This window comes from Strix uralensis, chromosome 1 (genome assembly GCF_047716275.1).
Source record: "Strix uralensis isolate ZFMK-TIS-50842 chromosome 1, bStrUra1, whole genome shotgun sequence".
In the NCBI taxonomy this organism is placed as follows: Eukaryota; Metazoa; Chordata; class Aves; order Strigiformes; family Strigidae; genus Strix; species Strix uralensis.
In genome coordinates this window covers 56291909-56307155 of record NC_133972.1, presented here as the reverse complement: position 1 = coordinate 56307155, position 15247 = coordinate 56291909, and the positions used below count along the sequence as shown (strand labels likewise).

The following is a 15247-nucleotide window of genomic DNA, read 5'->3' as shown; positions in this document are numbered from 1 at the left end:
CTTGAAAGGGAGAATGTTTTCCTTTTCTTATTATGCCGTCCAAAAGACTTTACATTATTACAGATTACCTCAGTTGAATTAACATATGCAAAACTGGACTTGAAGCATATTCATAGTCTAAACTTTATAGCTCTTTTCTAGCCCGAGGGAAATTTATTGTCTTGAAGAGGTTTGTAGACAGCTCAAGCAGCATCTTAGATTTGTACATCAGTCAAATATACTGATGATTACTAGGTTTGAAGTTTCTTTGATGTTTCCTTGTAACGTTTCTCACAACACTTGCAGAGTTGCTTTCTCCAAGGGTATTTTCTGTCCACTTCAGCTGAGCTCTCTACAAAGGATATATTGAATCTGTTGCTGAGGTCTGTCTAACCATCTGCTGGAGGTGAAGCCTTTCACCTGTTTTTAGCTTCATCTGCAGTGAAAAGCATAGGCACGTCAGATGGGTTTTCTCCTTAATTCCAAAGCAACTATTAAAATGTCAGTCTTCACCCTTGTCAGATATAAAGAAGGGTAGTGAAAAGTTAAAAAATGTTACTGAATTACTGTAGCCTCTCAAATGGGAAGTTCAATCTGCCGAATGCCATAAGGTTATACCTTTTCACAATCAATTCTTTGGAGACGTTATTAACTACAGAGTTAACAGTCTTGTAGGCATTATGTTTGGAAAGAAGTACATTACCAGGCTAAACATTAACCTGTCCATCAAAGAAGCTATTGCTGGGCAAAGAATCAGCTGTTATGCAAACTGAACACATTCATTTCAGTTTGACAGTGATGAGATGTTCACCATGCAGTACCTTTTTCTTCCAGCCACTTGTTCAGCCTTCTTCAGTGATCTCTTTTGAAGGCAGTTTTCTTCCCTTTGGAAAGCTATTTAAAATGTATTATCTAGTGCAGTGATCATTTTAGGTAGCTCTTCACGCGTATGGTTTTATTTGTTTTTTGTTTTTTAATAATTTCATGCAAAGATAGTGATGGTAACTGAAACCTTTCCAGAAAAGAGGAAGAAATTCTTTTGTCCTGATTCTACACAATTTTTCCCCATCTGTAGAAAAAATAAAGTGTGAAAATATTTGATGTGTCTATAGAAGCAGTGTATGTTATGGAAATATAAGTTTTGCTATATGTTATTACTGCGGTGCGTTGTAGTTTTAGAATAATTTACAGTTTGTTGTCAGATTAACAGTTGATTAAACTGGTGCTTTTCTTCTCAAGAGATGTGACAATTTCGCTAATTGTTTTAGTAAGATAATACATTCCCAGGAATGAAATTCATGTAATGTCATGATCATTCATTAGAAATAATGTTGCGTGTAGTGAGAGAAGCAAACATATTAAATGACAGATCTTTTTAAGTCGAGCATCAATATCCAGGAGGAAAAAAATCTTTTGGAAGGTATTCTATCACATACAAAATTATGTGTAGCTAATGTGAAAGAATCACACTTAATAATTAGCCATTGCCTCAGATAACTAAATAATTTTCATCCAGATTTCCACATCTTTATTCTCCTTAAAGTAGGTTTTAGCTTAGTGCTTCTAGATGCTGAAATAACCTCTGTTTATTCCAAGTTAAAATTTTAAAACATAATTCTCTATTTCCACTGTTGTCCAAATAATATCATATAACCCCCATCCTCCCAACTCTATATCTCATGCATGTATCCTGAAAAACAGATTTATTCAGTTTTAAACCATAGTTATGTTACAAAGCATTGCAGTGAAAATATTCCTTCTGATATTCTTTATAGATTTTTAGTCTGTTTTGGTGGCATATAGTTTTCTACAGTTTTAAAAGTTCCTTCTGCTTTTTATACAGCAGTTTGACAATTGTTATACAATTTTATGCATTTATATGATTACTGCTAAAATATAATTATGCCTATATATTTATTTTCTAATACAAATATAATATATATTATATAGCATATAGAATATAATATATAAATATATAATTATGCCAAAATATATTTATGCCTGTAAAAGCAGCAGTGGTAATGGGTTTATCATATATGCACATCAAAACTGTTTTTTACTTGGAAACAGTGTTTTACTAGTTTGTAAGAATCCTCTAAATACTATCTTTTAACTGCTACTCTCACAAATTAACCCAGTGAAGTCTGCCACCGAACAAAGAATAATGTTGAGTCCTTATTATGTCTCTTTCATGTATGTGATAACTGTAGTTTAAGCATTTTAACAACAGTGTTAAAATTCGCTTGAATTTGGTGGTAATAGAATTAGGTAATATTTTTTTCAAATTTTGCATGTGTGCCTCCAGATTATTTTTTTTAAAGGAGAGAATGAAAATTTGGAATCGTTCAGCTTTAGCCATGAGTTCTCATCACCTTTCACAATTCTTGCCTTTGTGGAGTCATTATTAAAGGGTTCCAAGTTCCAATAGCAGTCAAACAAGTTTCAAATTTCATGAGGGCAAGATTGATTAGAAGTGATGAGCTCTGTTAGTCCCCGTTGAACTCATTCTTCTTTTCTGCTAAATGATTTGATGCAAGAGAAGACATCATTTTCTGGGACAGGTACTTTTCAGTGGTTCCTAGTGACAGGACCTGAGACAATGGGCACAAATGGAAATGCAGAAGGTTCCCTCTGAACATCAGGAGACACTTTTTCACTGTGAGCGTGACTGAGCACTGGCACAGGTTGCCCAGGGATGTGGTGGATTAGAAATATACAAAAGACATTTATTTGGTCAGGGCCCTGGGCAACTGGCTGCAGGTGTCCCTGCTTGAGCAGGGGGGTTAGACCAGACGTGAGGTCCCTTCTAACCTGAATCGTTCTGTGATCTTCCTGCAGTAGGCCGCAGATACAACTGGTGTGTATTACTTTTCAGACCTCTGCATAGGAAGATGTATATAAAGTGAGACATAGTTAATTTTGTTATCTGTGTTGTGTCACTCTTACCAGTAGCACTGCAGTTTAACATGACATTTTATCAGCTGTGATTATATATTATTCAAGGTACTCTCTGCCATTGTTTAGTTTTTGGGTTTTTTCTCCCTTTTATTGTTCAGGCAAATATCAGCTGTCTCCAACGGTGAACATGCCCCAAGATGACACTGTCATTATTGAAGATGACAGGCTGTCGGTCCTCCCTCCTCATCTCTCTGACCAGTCATCATCCAGTTCCCACGATGATGTTGGGTTTGGCACTGTTGATGCTGGTGGATGGGCTAAAGCTGCAATTAATGAGTCTACAGACTGGTAAGAGCATGGTTTAGTGGAAGGAAAAAAGAGATGACTGCAGTTACGCCTTTTCCTTTAGTTAATTTTTGACTACTGCTAGTATTTTTTTTTCATCACATTTAGATTTCACTATTTTCAAACTGGTTATTGTCCCTGTTTCAGGAAGGAAATACGTACAGATGATTTGTTAGACTTTCTGCTTCTAGTTGCAGTTTTGTGCTCTGTTAAAGCACATTTGTGGAAATGTTACAAATTGTTATTAAGAGCAAATCAGTATATAGCTGTGTTAATTTGATGATTTAATATTAGTTTAGTTGCCAACAGTGCTAGCTTTTGTAAAAAAAACTTTGCAAAATTTGAACACTTGAGTTTATGAAAGGTGAAAGAATAATTCTGATTGGAAATTTCAATTGGAATTGTAAATATTTCTAAGTCTGTAAACCAAAGATTTTATTTTTATATTCCAGAATATATCTAGGAACCTTTCAATACTTCTGTACACTTTCTTGATATTCTTAATAATGTAGAGTAATTTTAAAATCTTCTTAGAAGTCAAGGCAACTTTTTATTTTGCCTTAGTATTAGTGTTTGTGCAACCAGAACTAGTTAAGATATCTTTCTTATGCATGAAGAAATACCTTTCATATCATTATATGATTTGTAACTATCATGTAAAGGCAGTGTACTGTAATAGTGCTACATTTGAAAAATGGAAAGTAATAGTTCCACATTTAAAACTATGGAACACGTAACTTTATATATTTAATCAGTAGTAAAAATAATTTTTATGAATTTTAGGTTGACTCTCTAATTACTTTTATACAATTTAATATAAGAGTCTTAATGAGAAATGCATTGAGCTCCATTATTGACTTGCTTAAGTTCCTGTCAAAGAAATACTGTTTATTGTTTAGTTAGTACAATTAATACAGATCTAAGATTTAATTTGCAAGTCCTGTAATTATCTATAGTAATAGCAAAATAAAAGTACACTGCCACTTCTTGAAGCTACATAATTACCACAAGTAGTGAGAAATATATTTTTCTTGTCCCTTGAGCCTGTTATGAATGTGTCAGCAATATCTTAATAAAACAGCAATAGCACCTGCCAGCTGATATACACCTGTCAGCTTCTTCTTTGCTTTATGTTAGTTTATTTCATCTTATGTCCAGGAATTGAGTTCTGTGTTTTATGCACCGTTTTAATGATTGTATAACAAGGTAATTTTTTTCATCCTCATTCGCGTGTTTTTTTTTAACGTTGCAGCTCTTCTCTTGGACAAGTCATACCTGTAATTTGGGCCCTTGAAAAGTCCATCTGTCTTTTGTAAAATCTTTTAGAGCAGATTCTGAGATGTTTAAACAGAATAGTGCTCAAGCCTGCACATAATAGCTTATTGCTGAGGGAATTTTTTAGCTGAATATGAGCAAAAATCTACAGCAAAAAGTAAGAGCCAATTTGAAACCTGCTGATGCTTTTACATTTACTTATGCAGCGTATCTTGCTATTCATATACTTTGAAAAGGAAACTAACAGTAAAGAAAATAGACATTGGATATTGTGGAACTGATCACACTCAAAACCTTTAAACCACGTGTATGAGAAATTGTAAAGGTCTTCAGATAGAATTCCACTTAAAAGAGTAGATCAGGGCAGCGCCTTACTATCTAATGTATTCTATTTGTAAAAAAGTAAATAGCAGTAGAATTAGATTGTTGCATTAATTTCCTGCTGCTAATGGATGAAGGAAGACTTGTAAAATGAAGGTGCATTGTATGATTTTGCTGGAAGGCACAAAGGGTAAAACTAAGAATATGGATGAAGGGTTATCCAAACAAGAATGGCAGCTGTTCTGAATCACAGAAGAAAATGTAAGCTTTTCCAGCCTCACAATATCTCCCTAATCCTTGATGAAAATGTTATGAAAACAAAGGGCCAATAAGACAGGATTAATAAGTGGAATTTTAATAACATTGAGGGTCAAAAGACGGTTACATTCTTTTAAGGATCAGCTGTCATTCCAGAAATCTTATTTGTTAAGTATGCTAGAATATAGTAAATTGCATTTGGCATTGCTTAATGACTTGCACTAAATTCACCTTCTGTCTTTTATTAATGTAGTTGAAAAATATTAAAATGAGGCATTTTTAGGGACATTAGTTCTTTCTCTGTGCTCATTGGCCTTTCCAGTTGTGTATCTTCACAGGGGCTTTTGAATACTTTTAGGCAATTTACGTGCATTCAAACTCCTGGGATCTGCTCCTTCCTTACTTACTAAAACATGCTCTTGGGTCATTAATAACAGAAATAAACCAGGACATGAAAACTGATGACTCTACGTAGGACTCAGATATTTGTACTGTAAAAAGGTGTGAGATGTTGTGATGTCAGAGAGCAAGTAATTTTTGGTGCTAAGTATGCTTTTAGTGTGCAGGATACTATGCAAACACAGAGTAATAATCCTCCTAATAAGTGTGTGTGGAAGGTAGGTGTGATAAGGGCAGATAAGGGAAGCAGAGAGAAAGCCCCTAAAGGCAGTGGCATTGGAAACGTTGGCATCCAGTCTCCAGAATTCCTGGTTGCTGATGCTGTGTCCAGACCCCACTGTTCTCTCAGGGACCTCTGGTGCCCTTTTGGAGTTTTAGTCTGTTCTGAGGACTTCAAGTTGAATATATATGTGCATGCTGTATTTACATGAAAATGACATTCAACTTCATTAGAAGCTTTATATATATATAGATCAAAGCAAGCTCATATGAAAAAAAGGAGCATACAGCCAAAACAAATAGTTTTAGAAATTCACCCTTTTGAAGAAAGTGTCACAGGATACATTTTGTTCTTCAAGATGAAGCCGGTCATCTTTAATGTGAGCTGTGTTAACAGATGTTGCTAGAGAAAATTCTCACTTAGTAAAACCACATTTTTCTGGCCTTCAGAGACAGGGCTGACTAGCAGTGAGCCAGAAACTCCTGTGTGGCCTTGGGAAAGTCATTTATGATCTGATTACGAAAGGTGTTGAAACCCTGTAAGTTCAGCTGAGTCACTCGGAGAATGTTTTCAGACTTACATGGTTCTTATTCAGCTACGTGTTGCACTGTTGTAAATGCTAGAAGTGTATATTGGCCTTGTCTGTTTTATCTTTCCATCATGTGGAGATAATTTTTTCTCTGTTTTGTGGGAGTGAATGTGAGGACTAAATAGTTATTTTTGAGTTCAGGCTCTGATTCATCAGAGCTTTTAAGCATATGCTTCAAAATGTTGCTAAATTGTACAGACATCTCTGAAATAGTTGCAGTAATTAAATGTAAAACATTATGAGCCTGAGCCAGAAACATTAAAGTCAAAAGGCACTTGACATTGACTTTATTCATATAAGCTCTGATCCTACTCTCACTTACGTATTATATGCTTGTCACGTGCACGTATCTTATTATTTGTAAATCTGCCACTACTAGACTGAATTTCTGCTAGGCTGCCTGGTAATGCGGATAGTGATTTTCATCCTTTATAGTACTTGATGCCTTTGTATACTTTTCCTTACCTCTCTTCGCTGTTGTGCCTAATACCCAGGTGTTTCTTGATCAAAGATGCTTCTATAAATTATACTACCTGGCATACATAAACATGTGCATGTTACAGAATTTAAAAGTATGAGCTAGTTTCTGCAGAAATTCACTATTTGTCTGTTTCTCACTACATATGAGATGTGTATTATGCTTAGCCCTAAAAGTAGAAAATAATTCTCTTGAAACATGTTCCTGAACAGTAGCATGTATGTATTCAATATTTTGAATGGCATTTAGTCTATTTAGAGATCTCAGTGACAAAATATTCCACTTTTTTATCTTGAAGTACAACAACAATCAAAGAGAGGATTTTGAAGGATCTTTTCCCAATAGAATAGGTAACAGTGGTGCGGAATAGTGAGTTTTTCGGTATTTTATGCTTTTGATTTCTTTTTGTGCCAGCTGAAGTAGAAATCTAAATTCTTTGGGCTTGCCCTCAAGCTCTTCTTAATACTCTCCCCTTTTCCAGGAGTTAGAAGACCTTTGTGTGAATTTCCTTTCATATTATTAGCAAGAAGCAATCTTGCAATTTCATCTATTTTTTTATTGTTTTTAACATGGGTTGTGGCCATGGTGACACATTGCAAGCCTAGGGCTCAGTACACCAAATTTTGCGTGCATTCTTGCATTCATGATTCTGCCAACATTTGACCAGCATGAATAAATCTATCTTCATCATGCTTCTGATGAAGCATGGTGAAACACCAATCACTGCTGGCTGAAGACCTGATTCTCTCAGCTGAGGTCAGGAAAGAAACCTGCAGAACAGACAAACCTAGTCCTGTTACCCCCATTTCTGATTTTAGTGGTGGAACCATTGTGGCAATACTTGCTCTGTAGGGAAGTAATGAGTAAAAATATGTTTGTCTGTTGTAGCCACGTAAAATCCAGGAGATGCTGTGAAAAATTTACAAACAATTTCACATGTGGAGAGAAATTTTGATATAAAGTCTTTAAATGAAGAAGTTTAAAGCTCTGTTGTCTTCAGGCAGGACAGATTCTGTTTATGCTTTACTAAAAACATTTTGTGATGAAAAATCTGATAAGTTGCTATCAACAGAATTTATTTGTTTCTCATGAAGAAAAAGGAACTGTTTTAGTCTCCCTCAAATTATTCCTGTGTTTGGGCTGTACATTCTGATAGTATGTGTATAGTGCACCAGATATGTATATCTTTCATTAAAGCTCGTAAGTGAAATTCTTGGTACTTTTAAATAGAATTGCAGTAAAACAAATCCATCGTGTGTGTAACTGACTACTTGCAGTGGTTTATTTAAAAATGTGCACTTTATCATTGGTAGAAGTCACGTGCTAAATAAATGCTTTTCTCTGCAGAGTGAAAGGTTGTGTGATCTTGATAAATGTTCGCATGATTTTTTTCCCTTCCTACAGCACTCTTAGTCCAGATGTTGATCCAGTGCTTGCCTTCCAGCGAGAGGGTTTTGGACGCCAGAGCATGTCAGAAAAGCGTACAAAGCAATTTTCAGATGCCAGTCAGTTGGAGTTTGTTAAAACACGAAAATCCAAAAGCATGGATCTAGGTAGTGAGTGATATTTTTTCAATTGCTTTATTTGAACCTGATTTTCATGTTGTAAGTATAAAGATTTTGTCATTCCAAACACACTGTTTATGTCCAGTACTACTACATGTAATGTCTACCGGTGGCAAGTAAAGTATTCTTAACATGAATGGCCAAGTATTGTTTGTACCACTTGCAAATGTCCATACATTTAAATATTGTAGCCCTCTGGATACATGGTTATACATAAACATTAAAAGTATTTATTAAAATGGAGGTGAAAAGTGCATTTACCAATCCATATAGAATAACTGCATAAAACTGTACCATGCTGTGGTTCTGGGTAGACAGGATTATTCTCAGTTCATTATTATAATGCAATTAGCCTTAAAGATCCTTCATAGTCTCATTTTGTAGATGGATTTTGATTAAGATATTGAAGATGCAAGTATTTTTTTTTAAAGAGTTCATTCAGAATTAGGAAATGGGGCTAGTCTGTTATCTGTTTGAGACCCAAGTTTTAATATTTATATCAAAAGCTCTATAAAGTAGCAGCAGCTAAGACAGGCAATCGACTATAATCATTTTAACTGATAAAACAACTGAGAATAAGTAATTGCTAACAAGCCCATCTATTTTTCTGCCATTGAATTTAGATTCTGAAGTGCAGACTCTAGTAACCTTAAACAGTGAGTTCTGATTGTTTAAACACGCAAAATTCCCTACTCAGAATGATAAAATATAATATGATTTGCTCCTTTTCAATAATTGTGAATATCTTAACTACAATCCCTGATTCACCAACTTCCTCAGGGGACAGTAAGGTTGGTGGTATTGACTTGTCTTGACTAGTTGTCATGTGCTAACGTGTAAATAACATATTGTACCTGCCTGTGATGTGAACATGACTGACATTGCATGAAGGTTACTAGTTTGCTGCCATTTCTACCCAGAATGTTTGCTTACTGTTGCAGTTTATTTGCATGAAGTATGACATTGCTAAGGTCCCCTAACTTGAAAAAAAACAGAAAAAACAGAAGGAATGTTGGATGCATGTGGGGCATGGGCACTAACTGGGCTAACCGTTATACATTTACCTTTTAACAGTAGCTGACGAGACTAAGCTCAGTACAATGGATGACCAGAAAACAGGTAAGAATTGACAGTAAGGCTGTTGCTATAGAAACCTTGGTCAAAGCAGCTTACCACAATTACAGAACTGCCAGTCAAATTGCATGAAAACATGAATATTCCAGTACTTGCATGGCTGCTTTCTATTGTTGTGAATAATCAAGTCGTAGAGAAAAAGAAAATTCTCTATAGAGATAAGTATCTAGGGTAGTATATTCAACCAGGTCATAAATGTGACTGTAGGTAGACACCTGTTTCTACTCTTTGAACTCATAAATATTCACAGTTGTTTGCATTTTTTATCCTTTTTAAAAAGTCTTGGAAAATCTCCTAGCTTCAGACTCTAATGTACAGAGAGATGATGTAGAACAGTCGAATGTTTGGCTTATTACAGTGCTAACACAGTGCTTGGAAATAATTATTTTAATTAGAAAACTGCTACCTTTGCCTCAAGTGGTCATCAGATAGATGTTGTGAGTTGAGTTGAAGAGTATTAGTGCAAGTTGATTTGCCTTTGGAGCTGAAACCTGAGCATCATAACAGAACAAAAGAATATGTAAATAGAATCTTTTCCTCATACCATCGATTGTAATGTTTCTCACAATGATAATGAGAAATAGCGTTCAAAGCATATTATTTATTAGTAATTAAAATAATGCACCAACTGCAATTATGAACCTTTATGATTTATTAATATAAGTTAGCTTTTGACCTTTGGAATGCTATTTTAATTAGGCTAGATCCAGAGGACACCATAACATTACTTAACTCTAATTAGGAACAATTCACCTTTTTAACCTGAAAATATTATTTATTTTAGCATGATTTGGGGACTAGAGCATTCCATACAGAATTTACAATTAACAATTCACAACTGCATCTCTGTTTAACCACACTTTACAACATGAGTAGGGATACTGAAAAGCTGTAAGTAATCAAGTGATAAAATTATAATTTTTATTTAAACAACTAAAACTTCTAGCTCTTAAAATGTTGCAGAATATGACCACAGACATGCCGCTTTACTAATTGAGAATGAGTACATGAAATTAAAATGTATGAATGTTTTGAAGGATTAAAGCCATCAGAGTGTGAATATATGAATTGTGTTAATGGTTGTGGTAAGAATCAGTGCTTAGGAACTGCCTCACCCCTGAACATTATTCACATAAAAAGGAGTTATAGATCAAACTCAAAATTATTGTAAGTTATTTTTCATTTTCTTATTAGCCTGCCTATTTGAATGGGATGTGATTATAATGGTGTAAAACCTGTGTGTTTTAGTAAAATATGATGCTTAGGTTTCAAAAGTGTGTAGTGGTTTTGGTGGTATCAATAGAGGGTGGTATTAATCGAGTGTAGTTTTTCTCTGTGTAACACCTGGATTAAATTCCTAAAAATAGACAAGTCAGACAACTTGGGTGAAAGAGCATGACCGTAACCATCTGGACTAAGCAGTTACATATTTTGTGCACAGCAAGCTCAGTGACTGGAAAAAAGGAAAATCACCTTTTACTGTACTTTTATTTATTTTGTGTGCTTTTAACCAGGTTTTGTATATAAACATGGGATTTCTCCCATTACTGAAGATAGATGTGGTTGTTAAACAAGCCACTTACTGTAGTTTGGCTTAAAAATCATCTGGTTCTAAGAAAAAAAATGCTACAGATGTGTGTGAACTATGTTTTAATGAACTCTAGAAGTCAGAAAACTTCAGCATATATTTACTTTAGAAAAAAATAAATACAAACTCTGTTACAGTCAAAGTTGGACTTAATAGTATTGGATGAAAAGGAGAGTGTAGAACTCACCAGTGCTAGTTGCTATAATAGATTTTTAATTATTTTTCTTTCTATAGTTCACTTGAAGTGCCTAATCCTTGCAGTGTTTACAGTTCATCCTAGAGGTTAGAAGTATATTCAGTAGCAATTGAGCATGGCTCATTTAGTGAGTCCCAGGAATACTGTAGTTCTAGATGGTTATTTTTCTTTGTACACATTGTGAAAATGAAAAAGAAAGGGAAAAAAAGTCAAACACCACTTTATTTATTTATTTATTTATACACAGTGTTTTTAAAATAAATGTTTTATTAAATAGAACCAAAACTAAACTATTTTTGGTGCAGTTGCTTGCTCTTTTCCTCCCCTGCTTTCCCCAGCCAAAATGATACTTTTAGTGTATGAATTGAACTAGAAATAGAAGAATTTATCAAATCTAATGGAGCAGATGTTAGTAAATAGACAGACTTGCTGCTAATGTCCTTTAAGAAGGTGTTTAGAAAGTTGACTTTGTGCCTTTGCAAAACTGCTTTAATCAAATCAAGGGAAAATTTTGGCATTAATTGCTGGTAGCGTTTAACCCAAGAGTTAATAAAAATAATGTTTCTGAAAGAAACAAAATTATAATTTTAAATTATTTAAAAGAAAGTGCTGATGAAAAATTTACTTTATAGCCATTAAAATTAGTCACTGAAGGAAACATTGTATGTCCTTTGACACCATGCTTTTTGCCTTTGCAAATTGCCCAAGTGGATTTGTAGCACCATATAAATACTGAAGATGAGAGAAGTGGAAGCACAGTGAGTTGCTAAACAGTGTCAGCACAAGGGAAAAACAAAGGGCTTGGAGCAGGGAGCAACATGTAGGCCTCATGTGATCTATGCGTATTAAATGTCTCGCTGTATCTGTATGTGCTGTGGAGTTCTGTGGTGGGGGCTGTCGGTGCCGTGTGAGAGCAGATGCACACGCTGCCAGCACAGTTGTGCATGAGCAGAGGGTGGTTGCATGGCCTGAAGGGCAAGGCTTGGCTGTTGTCACCAAGGGCTGGCCAGCTGGGGACACAGGGAGTGGTGATGCATGTGTGGTGGGCAGGGGCTGTGCTTGGCGGAGTGGGGTGAGCATGTTACAAGGCTTTGAGAGATGGGTGGGGGTGTGAGGTGTGTAGAGTAGAGCCTGGAAGCGGAGCATGCAAGGAGGCTGCGCACATGGTGGCAGTCATGGCGGGGGGGGACTGCTGTGGTGTGGGGGGATGAATCTCCCTCAGAGGATAGTTGTTAATATCCTTGTTGGAAAGGAAAATTTTGATAAACTTCAAATTTTAAAAAATATAAAAGAATCCCATTTACCCCTCAGGCATATAAAGATGCTTTAGGTAGATGTGTCTTTTTCTCTTCTGTTTTTCTACTTTAAATTCTGGTGTCAAAATAGAAGTAGAACTTGGTCTGAACAGATAACATTTCTGATGATTACCACCAGCACTGTAAAGGCTGGAAGAAAATGCTGACATTTTTGTATTTAGAAAACAAGGTTTTGATGTGACTCATAAATTTTAAACAGAATAATTTTAAAGAAAGTTTGCTGTTTCTCGATGGATTATGGGTAAACAACTCACTTTCTAGCTGGTGATTTCTACTAATAAATTCTGAACTCACTCAATTTACAGGGAGGCTTAACTATATATTTTGAAAATAGTAAACTTGCTATGAAGTGGCCATAGAAGATAGTGAAGGTATTAAAATGTACATAGCTTTATGATCACAGTGCTTAAATTGCTTGCGAAAGGACATTTTCTCTTTCAGATTCAGCAACCTGTTCACATCTGTGTTCATGGCCACCCAAGTTCAATAAATATTCCTATCATTTCTGTAATCCATTATTAGTTTTTCAGTACTCAAGGAACATTAGGTCATATCCCATCTAGCTTTCCCTTTGGGAAAGCACAACTTACATAAACACAGTTTTCACAAAGATCTGTATTGGGTGGCAGGAAATGGAATTTTCTTTAACGTCCTTTATGAACATAAATGGGCACATAAATGCCTTCTTTATAATTACTGTTTACAAAAAGAGCCACTCAGTAATTAGGAGAAGATATATGAGCATTTCATTTAGAAGGCTGCAAAGCAGAACCTGGAATAAAAAGTTTACAGTAAGTTGCCATGTAAGAGGATACCCTTTCCTTTTGTATATGAAATTGAATCTGTCAAACAGCTGGTTTATATATGATTGTCCCATTTCCTCTTTTTTTTTTCCTTCAAAATGTTACATTCATTTTTCCCAGTCTCATGGACTGTTTTTAACAAAATACAATCTCAAAAAGTAAAAAACAAATCTCACTTCTTGTGTACTGCAGGCATTAGTGGAGGAATAGCAGATTTTGACATATGCTAGAAAGTGGACAGTTCTATAGGGCACTGTCTAAATTGGAGTTCTTTTACTTGGTAAAGAGAGTGTTATACATAAATACTTGACTTAGACTTCAGTCCATGTTCAGAAGTTTGAACCTGGCCTGCAGCTTGTTTGCACAGCTGGGAAGCCACCAAACCTCCCTTGTCCCAGCTGGCTGCTGTTGTTCACCCCAACAGCTGTGTTGTGCCCCCAACTTTCCTCATAACCCTCGGCCCTCCAACAAGTATGGGCTGTGAGTGAGAGTGGCTTCTTCTAGGAGATGTGAGTTCATCAAGATAAAATTTCTCATTTATTGGGTTGTATTAATTTCTGGCCAAGGGTGCAAGCAGCAGGACTCTGGACTGCGGGGGGAACCAAACTGCAGGAGTTGTGTAGACCTGTGAAAGAGGATTTTTGTTTTGTTTCTATTTACAAGCTCATCTTATCAGTAGGTCAGCTGAAGGGGAATAGTTCGATGGCTGCTGTTTGAATTTATTTGATGTGAGGGATTTCAATTTAACTTAATTGCTCAGACTTTTAATAGCTGAGTGGAAAATGAAAGCATTTGCTGCCTTGCTCCATCTCATACCAAGTTAGCAAACAGCATGGAGAAGACTTGCCATGCTGCTAACCTGCATCCCTTCTGTCAGTCCAGCAACCCCCTTCGTCCTCACCTAATACTCAATAGTGACAGAAGCTGGTTTTAGTAGCTCAGTAGCAGTTTTTCCCCATGTAAGGTAACTTCACATACCTTTGTTAAACAACAGTGACAGATACTGTCTCTCTTCCCTTCTAATATCTGCCAGAATAGGGATCAACTCCAGAGCTTTGTATTATTCTGAGATAAATACTTTAAAAAGATAATTTTCCTTTATCATGTTATTCACACCAGATCTTGCTTATTGTTCATTGGTTTGGTATTCCTGAAGGTTCCACTCTTGGCTCTGTCTCAGTGGTGGTTGGCCTTGAAATTTATCTTTCTGTGCCTCTGTCAGATGAGGATAGGGATATCAATAGAGTAACAACCCACCACCTGGGACTGCTGTGGTACCACAGTACCCTTCTCTGTTCTGCTTCCTTTGGGTAGAGAAAAAGTGGGTTTCTGTATTCTAGGCAAGGGCTAGAGACCAAACTTCAGGAAATCCAGCTAATGATGATGCTGTCCTACCTCATTTTTCTCTCCAGTCACAAATCTTGTGGAAAATCTGGACAAGACTGTACTGCACTTTTGAATAAAATAGCTTCCAACTAATTGCAGTGATTTTTTTTTTCCCTCTGAAAGATCTCTCCCAGTTTTAACAATAATATGAGATCTAATTGTGCAGTTGTCAGCTGATTAGCACTGTGAGTGTGTGTATCTAAAAACAGAGGCTAGACATTTAGTCCATGAACCTGAGAAGAAAAGTCTGGATGGGGAAAGGTTTTTGCAGAATACTGTCTGGGACTGTCTTGGCACACCTCCGGACGTGCTGCAGCAATAAGAGCTGCCCTCAGCCCCAGCTGTAGTGCTGCCCAAACATCAACCTGGTAACTGCCAGGAACGCATTTCTTTTCCAGCTGGGTAACTGGTATTGCCTGATTAATTGGGTCCTTTCCTCAGATATTTTTAAACAACTTCACAAAATCCCAGTAAGTCAACTGATATTTCTCAGAAAC

General features: G+C 36.0%; 1 protein-coding gene across 14 annotated transcripts in view; it reads left to right on the top strand.

The window, feature by feature from the left end:
- The window catches only part of PARD3 (par-3 family cell polarity regulator), a 457578-nt gene that overhangs the window by 293435 nt on the left and 148896 nt on the right, over positions 1 to 15247 (top strand). For 9 of the 14 annotated variants that reach the window (XR_012628846.1, XM_074867643.1, XM_074867622.1 and 6 more), the window contains 3 exons: positions 3036 to 3225; positions 8167 to 8318; positions 9402 to 9446. Coding sequence is in view for 13 of the 14 variants with exons in the window: in XM_074867643.1 (XP_074723744.1) it covers positions 3036 to 3225; positions 8167 to 8318; positions 9402 to 9446 (387 nt within the window). In the remaining variant the exon portion in view is untranslated. The remainder of the gene's footprint in view (positions 1 to 3035; positions 3226 to 8166; positions 8319 to 9401; positions 9447 to 15247) is intronic. The other 5 variants (XM_074867632.1, XM_074867576.1, XM_074867651.1 and 2 more) reach the window with 3 other exon arrangements.